Genomic DNA, 15,839 nt, shown 5'->3' with positions numbered 1-15,839 from the left:
CTTGCATTTCTATACATTCTTTGTTTTCCGTGCATTCATTGCCTTTCTGACCCTGCCTTTTATCACCACATTCCTCCTCCCTGACCCATCCCTTACACTGCACAACATGGATCTTCTGTTAACATTCACCTGTCTTAGGGAAAGGAATTGTTTTTAGGAGAAAGGATGATGGTTTTGGCTCCACTGTGTCTTCCAAATAAAGTCTAAGCATTTATTTAGTTTAGGATTTCAAAACTTCATCTTACCCTGCTTCATCAGGCTTCACTCTCACTCTCTTACATCATTCTGTAATGCAATTAAATGCATTAAATGGATACATGATGATACTAATCCTAAATTTCTGTATTACTGTGGGCTTTGTTTGTTTTTCAGTCTTTATTTTCTGCTTCTTTATTTCCTTGTTTCTATCTCTCGACAAAATATGGTGTTTAAAAGTTTTTATTTTATTTAAATTCAGTTAATTAACAAATAGCATATTATTAGTTTCAGAGGTAGAGTTCAGTGATTCATCAGTTGCATGTAATACCCAGTGTTCACTGGTGAGCCTAAGGAGGGCTCGCCACCTAGTTATGCCATCCCCCTACCCACCTCTGTTCCTGCAATTCTCATAGTTGAGAGTCTCTTATGGTTGGTCTCTCTCTTTGGTGGTGTGGTGTGTCTTTGACACACAGGATACACATTTGAAGCCTAAGGAGAGAGTCTATAAAACATAAGAGGAGTGCTCCAGAATTTAAGCAGGTTCTAAAAACACGAAGGGTAAATACTACAGATTCAAATAAAAATTTCATTAAACAGTTTTCTTCACCTTTTGTTTAGGAAAAAAAATAAAATTTGCAAAATATATTTTCAAGTGAGACCAGGCACAGTATTTTTTTTTTAAATTATGACATGAAGGTATCTTTCCTTAGAAACAACATCTTCTAGCATATGGAGACCTGTGAAAGCCACATCTCTACAAAGAAATAGGGGTGTTAAATTTTCTGTCCATGTATTCTCATCTGACCTGCCTATTTGATTCATATTACCTGTATCTTCTCCTTAGATTATTAAAACGGGAAGAAAGTTTCACATTCATTCCTCGGTCCCGTGAAGAACTTCCAGACAACTTTCCAAAGGAAATCCCTGGAATCTGCTATTTCCTGGAGGTAAGGACTGGTCCTAAGCAGCCAAAGCCTTCTCTTTCTTCCTCGAGAATAAAAAAAGTTTCCTACAACATTGGCACCATGTTCCTCCGGGAGACAAGCCTCTGAGACCTACTGCAGATCAAAGACTCCTCCAAAAAGCACAAGCCCGAACATGGGTCATGACTGGAGAGTGGAAAGAGGTGGTTTCTCTTTCACTACCTTGCTGAGAACAAGCAGCAGAATTTCTGTGTTATGTTAGGCAATAATCCTAGAAAAAGGTGGATGATGACTGAAAAAAAAAGAGAGAGAGAGAGAGAGAGGTGAGGGTAATAAGATGTGTCCATCCATGTAAGTGTTTTTTGGTCATATATATATTATATATATTTTAAGTACGGGCCCCCTTTCAAAACTAACCAATAAATAGATTCCATGTTTTCTTGTTTGTCACACATACAGGTATTTTTTCCCATATATCTCTATCACTTTTGAGAGCCAGTTTTGATGATATATTCCTACATTTAGTGAGTTGGTATGTGAGGAATATTTTCTAATTTTGTTTTTTTGAACAGACATTTCATACATACATCATGGCAGTGTGGTCAACTTCCCAGCAGGAAGAACTGTAACTCAGCAAAATATTTTAGGGATATTACCTATTTTTATACATCTCTCTTCTTCTAGATAACTACATTTCACACAACATTACTCGATTTTCAGAATCTGCTACTGTGTAGTTGGTATATTATGTAACTGTAACCTATTAATCAAATATAGCTTCACTTATTTAGACAGATTAGTGCTTGGACTGAGAATACATATAACCAAGGACTTCAGATGCTGAGAAAGCATTGTATGTCTGCTTAGTAAATATATCCTTTAGATTTAATTAATGTAGCATGGAATGCAAAGGAAATAGAATTTCCTAATAACAGATTTATCTGTAACAAGGATTACAGAAAGGTCTTATTGCCATCTTCTAACAAATGTCATTTAAAATGAAATGTTTTGCTACAGTGGACCCTTTTCAACTTAGCATTTATAAATAGATAGCGTGTACAATGTACTCAACTATATTCTAATAAGCAGAGTCCCCACTACATTATTACTCCTTCCCCTACCTTTCTACTTTCCCCACTGGATGCCTCCTAAGGGCTACCTGCCACTCTTGGGAGCAAATTCCTAGATGCTGTAGGACATTTTGCCAAGAAGGTTGTTTCTTCTTGCAAGATAAACAAGGATGGAGAAACCCTGTATTTTATGGCTTTGAGTTTAAAAAAAAAAAAGAATTTTTCTTCTGCAGTTTGATTGATGGGGATCTTAAATTCAGTGAATCACCTTCATGAACACAGAGGTAGGTCTACCCTCCAGGCCCAGCCATTGCCATAGTGACAGATAGGCTTCGATCACATGTGGTGCTAAAATGAAGACCTGTTCCCACTAATTAGCACCGCATGAAAATATTATCACAGATGCACCCTGAAATTAGGAGTACAGTACATCTAGAGTTTTCCTATTTTGGATCTAATATAAACCAAGTTTCTACTGAGGTTAATGAACTGGAAATATTTGTTTCCTTGAAACCTTGAAGTGGCTCTTTACTCCAGACAGTATGCTCATTGAGAGCTTATGTCTACTGAATGTAATAGAGTGATTTCTCCAGTCAGGCATTTTGTCTGCATTATGATTTGTTTGTAACATAACTCAGCTATGTTAACTGGTGTCCAATGTAGTCTATGAGGTTTATTCATGTTTTTAAGTTCTCTAAGTGTGTAGCTAGAAAACATTTGTAGACATGCAAAGTATGTGTTATATAATCGTTGAACTCTGTTTTCACCCTAAGGCTTATGAAGATACGAATGTAATACTTACTGTGCAGACAGGATCTAGACCATGAGCTCTCTGAATCCTTGCCAGTCGTTTCTCCTCCCTGGTCCTAGGTCCCTGTTTTTAACAACATGGAGGCCTGAAGCCAGGGTGTTTATTTAAGTGGAGTTTTGTAGGTTGAGGACAGGGTGCTTTCATGAGGATAGTTACAAAAGAACTTCTTCAGGGGCCTTGGAGGTTAACCCACTTCCTTCACTGGGAACAAGGGGGCAGGTTTATAGTCAGTGTGGGCAGAACAGGCTGCAAACCCCTAAGTCCTCTTGCTGAAAGCCGGCAACACTTTAACCATGTGCTCTGCACAGCACAGGGGCATGGAGAGAGAACCCAGCTTCCCTGAAGTCATTTATGCTTATTCTGCACAGGAGCTTAGAGCTTATTATGATAAAGTAAATCAGTAAACATTTTGGTGGTAAACAATGTGTTGTGTAACCATCAGGATTTCCAGTAATCATCCAATCTATTTCTCTGTTTTTTATAAAGATGTGTCTAAACAATTATTCTAAGTATATGATTATTCTTTCTATACTTAAGAATATCTGTGGGAAGCGTATTTTAAAAGCATCATTGAAAATCTACTTCATTATCTGGTAATTGGTGATAGCGCCCAAGACACGAATTGTATATACCTTCAATTTGTCAAAAGAATAACAAACTCTTAGCTTATATGGTTCTACTTAAAGAAGAAGTAGCCATTTACATTGTCACAAATATCACAATGAAAAATATACCAGAGATCTATTATATATCACAGGATGTAAACTACACTTTTCAAACAATGTAATCTAAATGTATCTTTGAAGCTGTAGTCTGTGACAATAGTCTAACCTGTTACCATTTTGCCAACCTATTACAGTTCATTATTAATTACCCTCTTGCTATGTGTTAGCAAGTTACTGCATAAAATGGCTGTTTATTCAAGCTGCACTCATAGAAGTTAGAAGCTGTGAAAAACTATTATACTTTTATTTGTCCTATGTAATACAGTCTACGTATCCTCCATTTAGGAAATGTGACTGCAACAATGGGTCATAGTTAGTACTTCATTTGACTAATATATGTACAGTATTCTTACCTAAAAATTACTGCAAACATCATGCATTTTAGTATGGCAGATTAAAAAGAATGTAAATGGATGTCCTATTAGAAGTCAAGTGTTATTAAATTAGGGAAATGGCTTTAACCCACTCTAAAATGGATACATTCAAATATAATTTGGCACTTACAGCTCCTCTAGATTAGTGTGCTTTGGGGTAACTAATTTGAAGAAGTCATTACATAACTAAGCATCAGTACTGGAGATCCACACTGACTTCAGTATTATTTTGATAGAAAGAAAGTCATCATCATTTGCAAATAAATCTGTAATCCAACAAAGTCACAAACCCCCCATATGTACCCCAAACTGTGCACAGTATGTGCTTTGGTAATCTTAATAAACAGGTAACATTAGCCATAATAAAAAAAGAATAATTCTCAGTGCCATGATAACACATATCATTGGATCTCTCATCTCTGTAGTATGGTATAGTGAGAGAAAGATGATAAAGAAGATAAAGCTTCTATATAACAGGTGATTGTCTAAAACCTGATTTGATATTCGTTTCTTCTACTTTAAATTATTTTGGATTTCCCTTTTAATATCTGACTCTCTGAAGTCCAATGAGCTGTGACCTATTGTGACTCTGAGACTGTCACTGAAACCTGAGACTTAGAGTGGGCCCATGGACTCAGCACTCCAAATAGGAACTCTCATGGTCTCACACTTGGATCTCTTGTCCAGGGATAATAGTATCAGAGACACAGTGTTTTATTGTTAAAGTGCAAAGTGTGCCCTTCCAGGAAACAGAGCAAAACAAGGCAACAAATTATACAAAATTTCATTCACAAGAGCAGCAAGGTTTTTAATTTTGCAAAATGCTCCAAAGATTTCCAGCAATAAAGCAAAATTAAATTGATACATTCAAAAGGCAAAGCCTCAGAATTTGGTAAACTACCAACTTCTGTGTTTTATACAGAAATATTGCTACCTATTGAAATCACATATTTGAGGTTTTGAGATACCAAGAAAGACCTTGAGATTATGATTGTCATTAAATCTATTTACTGAATGCTCTTGGGGATCCCTACTTGCTGAGAACAAGTGTCATGGATCATCAGGAGAGAACAAAACTTGTACACATAGGTTTCTGTCTTATCATGCATTTTATGCACTACTGAGCCCGTGCCCTGACCCTGTCTACTCCATGGTGTCACTGGAAACCATCTCATTCCTTCAAACCTAGCCCCAACAAACACTAGCACCTCTGAACCTAACACGGCCACTGCAAGAGGCAGACAGGAAGACCCACACAACCTCAGGCCCAAGTAACAAGGCACTTCTGAAGTGAACTAACCATTTTCAGTTGGGCTGGGGGCATTGCTAATGTCTGCAGCTTTTCCCTGTGCTTTTTCAAATACAGCCTGACTCCAAGCACTTGGTGTAACTTTACCAAAAATTCCTTCAAAATGAATTATATATGACTGATTAGGCTTTGGGTGACACAAGATGCCTTTTAGCCAAGAATAGTGATAAACTAAGCCCAAGAACCAAGAACCAATCAATTGCAGCCTAGGTATTTCTATTATTAGAATATAGATCTTCAACTACAAAAATCATGTTGTTTCAGAGGCTTCTATAAGCATATCTACCAGATACAGATGGAAAAACATGGTACACAAGAGACTGAGTCATGAGGGTTAACATACGCCAGTCTGAATGATGATTCCTTATGGGTAGCTCTTGATATATACTTCATTCACAAGCAGTTATAGATAGATAGATAGATAGATAGATAGATAGATAGATAATAGATAGATAGATAGATCTTGCCAGAATATACTGAGATAGTGTGCAAAATTCCTTCCTCACACTTGATTCAAACAACTGAAACCTAAGATCTGTCCTGCTGCCTTTCTGTTTCCTTCCTTTGTTCCTTTTCCTTTCATATTTAAAAAAAGTCCATGATATGGCCAATCTCATGTTGTAAAATAGTTTCAGTTTTATAAAGTAATGAATCCTCTTTGTGGACAGGTGTAGGTATGTGTGCATGTGTGTGTTGCATGTAGATATTACATGATTCAAAGGAGTGACCTTTTGGAAGGACCTGGAATGCCGATAAGGAAGGTTTGCATTTTTATTTCCAATATGTTGTGACCAGAACACAACTTCAGTCAAGTGCTTCGTTGCCATCCCATCCTTACTAAGAAATGATCCTGTTCAATAGTTCAACTCATCAGCATGGGATCATCTGGCTGCCCAAGTAAGAAGTACCCAGGAAGCTTTCAGAAATACAAATTACTGAGCTTTACACCTGCAGAGATTTGGATTCAGCAGGTGGCAGATATGGCCTAGGAATCTGTATTTAGAAAATCACTCTAGGTAACGAGAATATAAAGCCAGATTTGAGCTTCACTGAAAAGTTTTCAAATAATCTCAATTACCAGAAATAAATAAAGGTGACTAAGAGGGCAGTCTATTATTTCATTTGTAGTTATTTTGAAAAGCTAAGTATTCTGAGCTTTGTAGCATTATTTCTTTCACAAGTTTTAATTTTAGCTTTGGTCTCAAATTTACAGTCTGCTTTTTGAGCAGGAGACTTCAAACTTAGAAACAAAAGTCAAAACTAATAAGCCTGAGGAATGATTATTGCTCACTATAGGGCTATTTGGCACAGTAGACCTGGTACCATTTTCTTAGTTACCACCTGAGCTGTGCAATATATCACAGTAGTTGCTGGTCCACACCACCAAGCTATAAATTACAAACTTTTGGACTACAAAAAACTATAAACTTTTTTGTTTTGGAGAAACAAATGTCGAAGTGACAACATGATTTCTGAATGCTTTGATTTTTATGTCATAAAAAATCACAACTTAATACTTAGTATCACTCTGTACTTTTCACATTGAATTGTGCATTCATCTAAAAATAATTTCCTAGCAATACTTTATAACAACCTTTCAAGCAATAATTTAAGCCATGGTATGATACCATATGAAACCTGCACTTCTGTGCGCTTCATAGCACCTTTAGGGAAATAGAGACATGTTTTATACAAGCAATAATATGGCTGGTGTGGACTTTCAAAAGATATTCTTGATTCTATTACAGCAAAATAAGCAGTAATAACTTAGGTAAAAATTATCTGAGCAAATAACATGGGTTCATCTGTCTCAGAAGCCATTCATTTGCACACATGCTATAAAGTAATAGACTCCTAGCACATTATTTCTGTTGTATAATTTTTAAAATAACCTATCACAATATGATTTCTGTTCCTCCCAAGAGACCTGTGTATGTAATGTTGCCCAGACTTTCAGGTCTTTGTATAATATGATAGTGAGGAGTAGTTAAGGATGTATAAATGAGTAAAGTAGAGCATAGGTTGGATGAGTTGATTGAGAATTTAGGCTTTGCAAAAATACAGATGGATCTTGGGACAGGTTAATTCGAATTCTTGGTTTGATAAGCATTCAAAGATGAAAGATTAAAGATGAAGAGAGCTCATTACTACTGTTTTCTGTAATGGCAAATGTTTAGTAAATATAATAGTATTTTGGCTCCAGAATATGATTGATTGGATGTCATCTGTAGTATAATTAATAAACATCTGAAAATGATTTTGTAGCCTTATTGAAGATAACCTGCCCTTCTCAGCTGTTTTTATGATAGTACTAAAGACTATACATTTCAAAATGAGTAATTAATATTTTTAGTATTAAAATGTAATTTTAATCAAATATGGCATAGTCAATAATCAGATAATTTAATAGTTAAATTATCCCTCCATCATGTAGCATAACATAGTAGGATTACACTCAAGGCAATTGGTGAATTTATGTTACAATGAGGAACTTCTAAACCTTGGGTTATTATTTAGCAAAGTCATATAAATTTAGGATCCATTCCTAAACCTCTAAATAAGATTACAGCTCCTATTATTGCCTCCCTGGGCAAACTCTCTACTAATCATGAATCTGAATACAATTGGAATGGTGGCTGGGCTTGCTGCTAGTTTACCTTCTTAATAACCATTGCAAAAGTGAAGGTAACATCCTTCTTCTCACAACTTAGAAAATCCCCTTATAAAAATGCAACAGGACTGTTGATTTCCTGAGAAAGTTTTTGATAATTATCTTTTTGCATATCATTGGATGCTTAATTCATAAAAAACATGCTTTTGACTGTTAATAAATAATGAAAAATACTTAATTTGAACCTATTATAGTGAATTTATCCTTTCAGTTAATTCATCTAGCTGGTGATCAGATCATTCAAAATATTAGACTTACATACTGTTGCATATTATCTGAATGCAGAAAACTGAATAGCAGGCCTAAGTCATAGCTTGTTTCTGATTCTTTTGACACATAGTCTAAAAAGAAGGGAATCAGTTCATAATTCAACCTTCTTCTGTGGCCTTTTCATTATTTGGAGATAAAAAAGGGATTCTACTAAATATATTTTTACTGTGGTCTATTAAATGTAATTAAATATAAGTAGGACTGTAATGTATTAATTGGGGTAAAAATCAGAAATGTATAAAACTACTTCTTCACCTCGCTTTTGAAAGATAAGCTTATTTTGCTGCTTGGCAGTTATGCATCAGACTCAAGACCCAGGGCCAGATGGAGAGGGTGGGATGCACAAGAGCTTTAGGAGAGATGAAACAAAAAGGTTTAATTTTTTTCTACATGAAGGTATAGTTAATCGTAAAGGAGAAGCAGTTTCCGTAAGAGATACCTGTGGTTTAATGAAAGCCAGATGACTTATTTGACTGCTGGTCATTCTTATTTCAGAAAGGAAAGAGGAAAACAAAATCCTTTTCAGTTTTCTTAGGAGGTGGGTTTGCCTCTCAGCAGCCGCACATTTCAGTGAAACTGGGATTAGAACCTCACAGGGCTATAAATAGAAACTCTCTGAAGGTGGCTGATAGCACTAGTCTTGGTTACCAAGATGAAGGTAAATGAAGGTGTCAGAACATCTGGACTGAAGGAACAAAGAAAACCAAATAGCAGCTCTGCCATATGTCACAGAACAGCCTGCTAAAATTAGTGTGCAAGTGATATTAAAATATTTTTCCCCTTGATAACATGCCTGACTGAGCAAACGCGCAGTAAGAACACAATTTGATTTTATACATCCTTTTTGTGTGTGTTCTGACATTATAGAAACGATATCTTTCCCTCGTTGGGAAATCTAATCACAAAGAATGAGAAATACCCTGTGTTCTAAATCATTTTTGGAGCTATACTCTATTTCATATTCTTCTTCACACTATTCTCACATTGGGCTTTGGCTGCTAGCAAAACAAGTGCTCGACCTTAGATAGAAGCCTGCCTTTTTTTTTTTAAGATTTTATTATTTATTTATTCATGAGACACACACAGAGAGGCAGGGACATAGGCAGAGGGAGAAGCAGGCTTCCTGTGGGGAACCCAATGTGGGACTCGATCACAACCTGAGCTGAAGGCAGATGCTCAACCACTGTGCCACCCAGGTGCCCCAAGAGAAGTTTTTCTGACCCAAAGCCTGTCCTGCTCCTGCAGGGATGCTGCAGAGTTGGAGCTGGGGAGGCACATCAGCAGTTGGTGTTCTGCCCAAGAGAAGAGGTATTATTGTCTGCCTTCCAAAATTAGAAGTGGCTAGGTAGCCTCTTATCCTCATTTAAATATGTCTCACTTATATGCAACTGGTTAATTCAGGCAGATTGCTTAGAACAGAAAAGTTTTAAGAGAGGAAACAAATCTGAATAGCTTTTAATCAGAATTACCAGCTAGAAAAAGAATTTAGGATGATAATTTATGTCTTGAAAGAGTCAATTTATATCCCCCAGTCAGAATACTAGACACTTCTGAAAGTTTTCTAAATGTATCAAGTTCTTCAGCACTAAGAAAGAAAAATAATTTTGTTGAAGGATTCCTTAAGGCTTTATCCCCTGGAGATAACATATAATTATAAAACGCATTTAAATTATTTTTTTTTTCCTGGACAGCCCAGGTGGTTCAGCAGTTTAGCACCGCCATTGGCCCAGGGCGTGATCCTGGAGACCTGGGATCAAGGCCCATATTAGGCTCCCTGCATGGAGCCTGCTTCTCCCTCTGCCTGTGTCTCTGCCTCTCTCTCTCTGTGTCTCTAATGAATAAATAAATAAAATCTTTAAAAAATTTATTTCTTCCTCTATGTTTTCCATTTGTGGCAGAAAAGATAGAAAGGATGTCACAGAAAGACTGACAAATTGTGGCAGTAAGCCATGGTTTGCAAATTTGGCAACATTCTTTTACTTAAAATACTAAGCTGTTTTTAATGATATAAGGGTAAGAATAATAGTACTGTATTAAGACTTGTTCGCTTTAGAATTATTCATATCCATATTACTATTACTCTCATAATAAAACCTAAATCAAAGCTAATTTATATTCCAATCATTTGAACAATAAATATAAATGTTCTACATCACCTCTAACAAGAATCTATACATTTCTGTACCCAGTGAGACATCAAATCCTAGAACTGCTTTACTTTTATTGTCTCTCCTTAATGCTCAATATCGCTAACTTTCATGGCAGCAGGAGAAGATAGCTTTCTTCTAAGGAGAAAGGGGTGTTCTGGATCAATATATTTATGTAAAACCACTTAAAACATCCTTTTTTTTTCCTACTTCTTCATTCAAATCTCCATGAAGTGAAGCAAAATATTGGAATGGCCAGATAGTTTATCAACAATATGAAACTCCCTCCTTCCAAATTTTATTGGTATAATTTATCATATTGAAATTAAAGCCAAAGCTTGGCTTGAAGTCTCAGATGAATTGTTTTCATATTATTTGGCTAGAAAGAACTATCAGGGAAAGGTGAACTCTTATTTATGATAGATGTCATTCTAGCCAGGAAGAGATCAACAACCTAGATGACTGTATGACTATCCACACTAATTCAGGGAGGGGCTTTTTAAAATTCTTTAATTTTTGCTCTTGTTAGGCAAAGATAATTATTAGTGGATGACAGCCAAATTCTTCCTGTCTTTTTTATCTGTTACAAATGTGTCACCAGGCATTTGTAAAGTCCATCCCTTTCTTTGTTATACCACTCAATGATCTGGAATAATGGGTACTCACTGCTTTTTCTTTTGATCCTTAAAAACACTTTATTCCCTATCTAAAAGAATTCTCCTACTAACATGCAAATGAGGAAGTATCCCATTTTATGACTATATGTGAAATACTTCGGCTGGATTCAACTAGATTGCAGGAGAAAAGACAGCAACAGGGAAGACGAAAAGAGACAAATCAAATTTTACCTACATTAAAATTATGTCTGTAGCCCAACCCCATTAACCCAGAAGACAGCTGAAAAAAGATGAACTGATTATAGATTTTTAAATACAAAGTTCATATTTAACAGAATGTCTGAAAGTTCATCATGTCAAAACTTTGATAAACAAAAAACTAAAAATATGCTCATCAGAATGAATCTATTTAAAAGTACAAGAAGAACTTTTTGCCTTATAGATGCCCTACCCCTACCCCACCTCACCCTGGTACAGAATTTGTCTTCTGTTGGGAAAATGTGGTACTGTGTCAGTATGTGTTGTATGTCCTCACTAAACACTAGTATCATCTTGATTATAATGGAAAACAGTGAAAGGGTCCAGTCTCAAGTGTGGCTGTAACTTGTGATGCATCAGTAGAATTTGATACTGTTTCTGAGGGAGACTCTGGGCAAGCGTAAAGTGCATGGCCTCTGTGTTGTATGCAGGAGTAATCCGGTCCTCACAGGTGGCCAGCATCCTCAGCTTCTTTTTTACTTTTCATTCTTTCTTTCTTTCTCTTCCATCTCTTCTCTCCTTCCTACCTTCCTTCCTTCTTTTCTTTCTTTCTAGCTCTTATGACAGATGTGAAAATAGTGTTTCAGTATTTGGGTGGAGGCTTCTCTTTTTTTCTTGCACATCACTGAGCACAGTGTGGCTTTAGGAGGTTAGGAACAGAAGGTGAACATTTAAACATAGATCATTTGGGGAGGGAAATGACAGAGATCATTGAGACATTGTCTTCTCAGTTAACAAATCTGGAGTTTAAAATACATATATGTTGTTCTTTTGCACTGAATTTGAACACTTTCTCAGGAAGTATCAGGGTCAAACTTTTTGAACAACCTCCTATTTTTGCCCCTACAAAGATCTTCATTTAGAAAAATCTTCTCATTTTCAAATAGTAAGTTTTTACTTGGGTGCCACTCTGCTCATCATTGAAAGAGAAGATAGCATTTGTAAAGAGATTGCTTTTAAAAAACAACTTTCCAATAAGGCCAATACATCCAATGCTACTTGATTTTACTGGCTCTTTATCTAGAGATAACTTATCCTGTCCGGCTTCTTGTGTACCCCTCTGTAACTCAGTTTGGCACAGTATGGTGTCTGGGCTTCTTTTTTGAGGGTATGAAAACATTTGCCATCAATTCTGTAAGTCCGCTGTATCGAACAAGCAATATACAATGTATTCCCTATTTCTTAGCTCTCTGCCTTTGAGATCTTAGTGTGTATTCAGATAACTGTTTATAATCACAATTTCTACTTAGTCACCAGAATTAACTAATTACTATGCTTTTAAACCCAAAAATACACAGCTTGGATCATTTACAAGTCCAAATTCAAAGCCTTTTTTCCCCCCAGGGAAAATTCAATCATTTCTAGCCAAGTACTTGATTCCTAAGGGAAAAGATGTGAATTATCTTATTTAAAAGAGTAAAAATGAGGAAGATATTATGCCCTTTCATTTTAGGTATCCCCAACACTATAATCATTTGAACAAGTATTGGATAAGATTTAAAGAATCTTTAATCCCTGAACTGAAAATATTTTTGGTTTTTTGGTAGTGTATTAGTAATATATTCAAACTACTTATCAAGTTTTCACCATGATATAAATTTGTATTCATTAACAGAAAATTATATAGAAATAATAGAGCTTTTTTCTTTCTAGAAATATATGCTTCTGTAAGTCAGATATCTTTGAATATTGGTTTACTTCTCATTTAGACTTTTTTTTTTTTAAATATATCTTGAGGATATTCTACTCTAATGGATTAGTCAGTCAGTCCAGGGAAGAGATATGAAAACTACAGAAAAATTAAAAACTTTAAAAGAGTACATTTCAATGTCAATTGACTTTTACTTATTTCACCTTGACTTGTGAAATTGTGAAGAAATAGGCCGCCACCATATAAATTGACACTTAGGAAAATATAAATTTCTTCCTGTGACTTCCAGTGTTAAAAAAGCCTGTGCCTTGAAATAATACACAATATTGATACTTGTTCGGCTTCACTGTCTTTACCATTTTTATTTCTTTAGAGAAATATGTTTAATAATGATTGTAAAAATAGAAGAAATGTGGTTGAGGAACACAGAAGAAATTAAGATCAAATGTGAAGAGAGTCCTATTTTCTCCATTTTGTGTCATTCAGGCTGAATTGACATCTAAGGCCCAGATTGGCAGCCTATCACTGTCTTCTTTAAGCATTTGAAGATAAGCAAAAATTATTCCAACCATGTGGACATTTATTTACACCATAATGGCAGGTTTTGATTACCATGAAAATCAGGTTAGGTTCATATTTTTTAAAAAATGGTCCATGGGGAGAAAGACTTTCTGATTTTTCTTGGATGTGGATAAACAGCTTTTCCTGTATTTAAAAACAAAACAAACAAACAAAAACAAAAAAAAAAAAAACCTTCCTGGGTGTTTGGCCTTGGAAAAAGTCTGAAATTTTATGACATCTGCCTGCAACTACATTATAACTTTGGCAATCAAATGACAGAACTGTCTCATTATGCTTTTAAAACATACCAATTAAGTGCATTCCAGAAATAATACATATCATTCTTCATTTCAAAATCAACCTACCTGAATTCTGACTCTTCAACTGTGAGTAGCCATTTTAGAAAACCAAAGGGTCTCATTTCCCAAAACCATACTGTAGATTAAAAAAACAAAAAACAAAAAACTTGCCTGTTCATTTCAATGTATAAGATAAATAGCCAGTGCATTTCCATCAAACTTTCTGGCACTATATATATATAATCATCAATAGGTTTCCCAACTCAATAAAAATACATAGTTTATAATGTACTAGGCCTTCATTTGCTTCCTCTGCATGGGGTAGTTTTTATGTAAGGAGATACCTGAATTATTTTAATACTTTGGCCAATTCATTTGCTGTGATTTCATGGGTCTAAATTTTTGATTTGGCTTGCAATGTAAATACTATTGTACATCTGCTATTTTGCTATCGGATTATACTTTGTGAGTCATTTCTTTTAAATATCTAGTTATCACAAACTTGAATTACAATGTCATTAATAATACCAGGTCAATATACTAATATATCTGTAAGGCATGGTTAAATGCATATATTTTGAAATGTCAAGCTATTATTTTTAAAAGATGAATGCATCTCTTAAACCTGTACCATTCATTAAAAAGTTTCATTTGGTGTTTAATATTATATTTTAAAATATTTTCCTTTATCTAGTAGTACAGGTTAAGAGAACCTTTTTTTTTGAATGAAATGATAAAATATGCCTCGTTTCACTAGAATTTTAAGAATACTAGTATGTGTAAAAGTATATAAGCACTTACAAGATTATAAACATCCACTGTATCTTCTTTGGTTTTCATGTAACACGACTTTTTACTCATGTGATTATTTTTACTTGTAATTAACCTAAATCACACACAGTGTAAATAGCATGTTTCATTATGAAAAATGTCTTTGTATTTACAGACTGCAGAACAAGGTAAATTTGTATATGAAAAATGATTGATGAAAGCCTGGGATTCTTAAGAAACAAAGTGGAAATGACAGTTGTGTGTTATATTTTACATAATTCATTACAAAATTAAGTCATGCATTTATTTACCTTGTAAGTCCAAACTGTCACTTATAAAAATATTTAAATCAATAAATGATACCAAAAAAGAGGAGTCTGTCAATTCTTTTTAGCTTCTTCTTCCACACCGTGAGTGACAATGATTAAAAATATGAACAAATGTTTCAATGCATTATCATTATGGCTGCAGATGATGTTAATGCGACAACTATTATTAATTTTTATGATAGGAAATCTCTTAATTCTCTTATTAAACCAAACAGTCCAGGTCACCACTTCTGTAGTTTTATGCACTCTGAAAATATGTCACACAGAAAAGGCATGATTCACTTGTCTTATTGTCAGTTTGCTTCCCTGAAAGGACAGAGAAATGGGATCATTTTATTGTCATAAAATGTCAACTGAACACCCACTGGGTACTGGTCAGGGCCTCGCCTGGGAGATTAGATGCTGCACATCCCTAAAAGAAGACCATTTCATCCCATGTTCCTATATTTCTGCAGTAAATATACACAAAATCAAGTTATCTTTGTTACCTATTGACCCTCTCCCCCATAGCCATTAGGTCTTCTCAGCTGTACAAATCTATTTCTCGCTATTTCTGGCAATTCCCAAAGGGATATCCACCCTTTGTCTACAGAGCTTTTCTCATCTTCTGCCCTTGTCTCCTGGTAGACATCTGCTGTTTCAAAGTCATGCCATGGAGAATTACTTTACTGACCCTGTAATACTGAGGAGGCAGAAAAAAGTAAAGGAGGTGTGTATACACACATGCGTGCACACACACACACACACACACACAAGATAATTCCAATTAAAATTCCCTAGGAAATAGAAGAAAGTTACTGGGCTCATAGCAGGATGGGCAGTGCTTGCTCGGGCTGCACCTGCTGGGCCATGGGG

General features: G+C 35.3%; 1 protein-coding gene across 2 annotated transcripts in view; it reads left to right on the top strand.

Moving 5' to 3' along the window:
• The window catches only part of GUCY1A2 (guanylate cyclase 1 soluble subunit alpha 2), a 334,359-nt gene extending 319,332 nt beyond the window's left edge, over positions 1 to 15,027 (top strand). For both annotated transcript variants that reach the window (XM_055306204.1, XM_055306205.1), the window contains exon 8: positions 1,043 to 15,027. In XM_055306204.1, the coding sequence (XP_055162179.1) occupies positions 1,043 to 1,250 (208 nt within the window). In that variant the 3' untranslated portion in view covers positions 1,251 to 15,027. The remainder of the gene's footprint in view (positions 1 to 1,042) is intronic.
• Positions 15,028 to 15,839: the final 812 nt, after the last annotated feature.

The sequence above is a fragment of the Nyctereutes procyonoides genome, unplaced genomic scaffold, assembly GCF_905146905.1.
Source record: "Nyctereutes procyonoides isolate TBG_1078 unplaced genomic scaffold, NYPRO_anot_genome, whole genome shotgun sequence".
NCBI classification, from domain to species: Eukaryota; Metazoa; Chordata; class Mammalia; order Carnivora; family Canidae; genus Nyctereutes; species Nyctereutes procyonoides.
The sequence above is the reverse complement of the archived record's forward strand: the minus strand, read 5'-3'. Positions and strand labels throughout refer to the sequence as shown.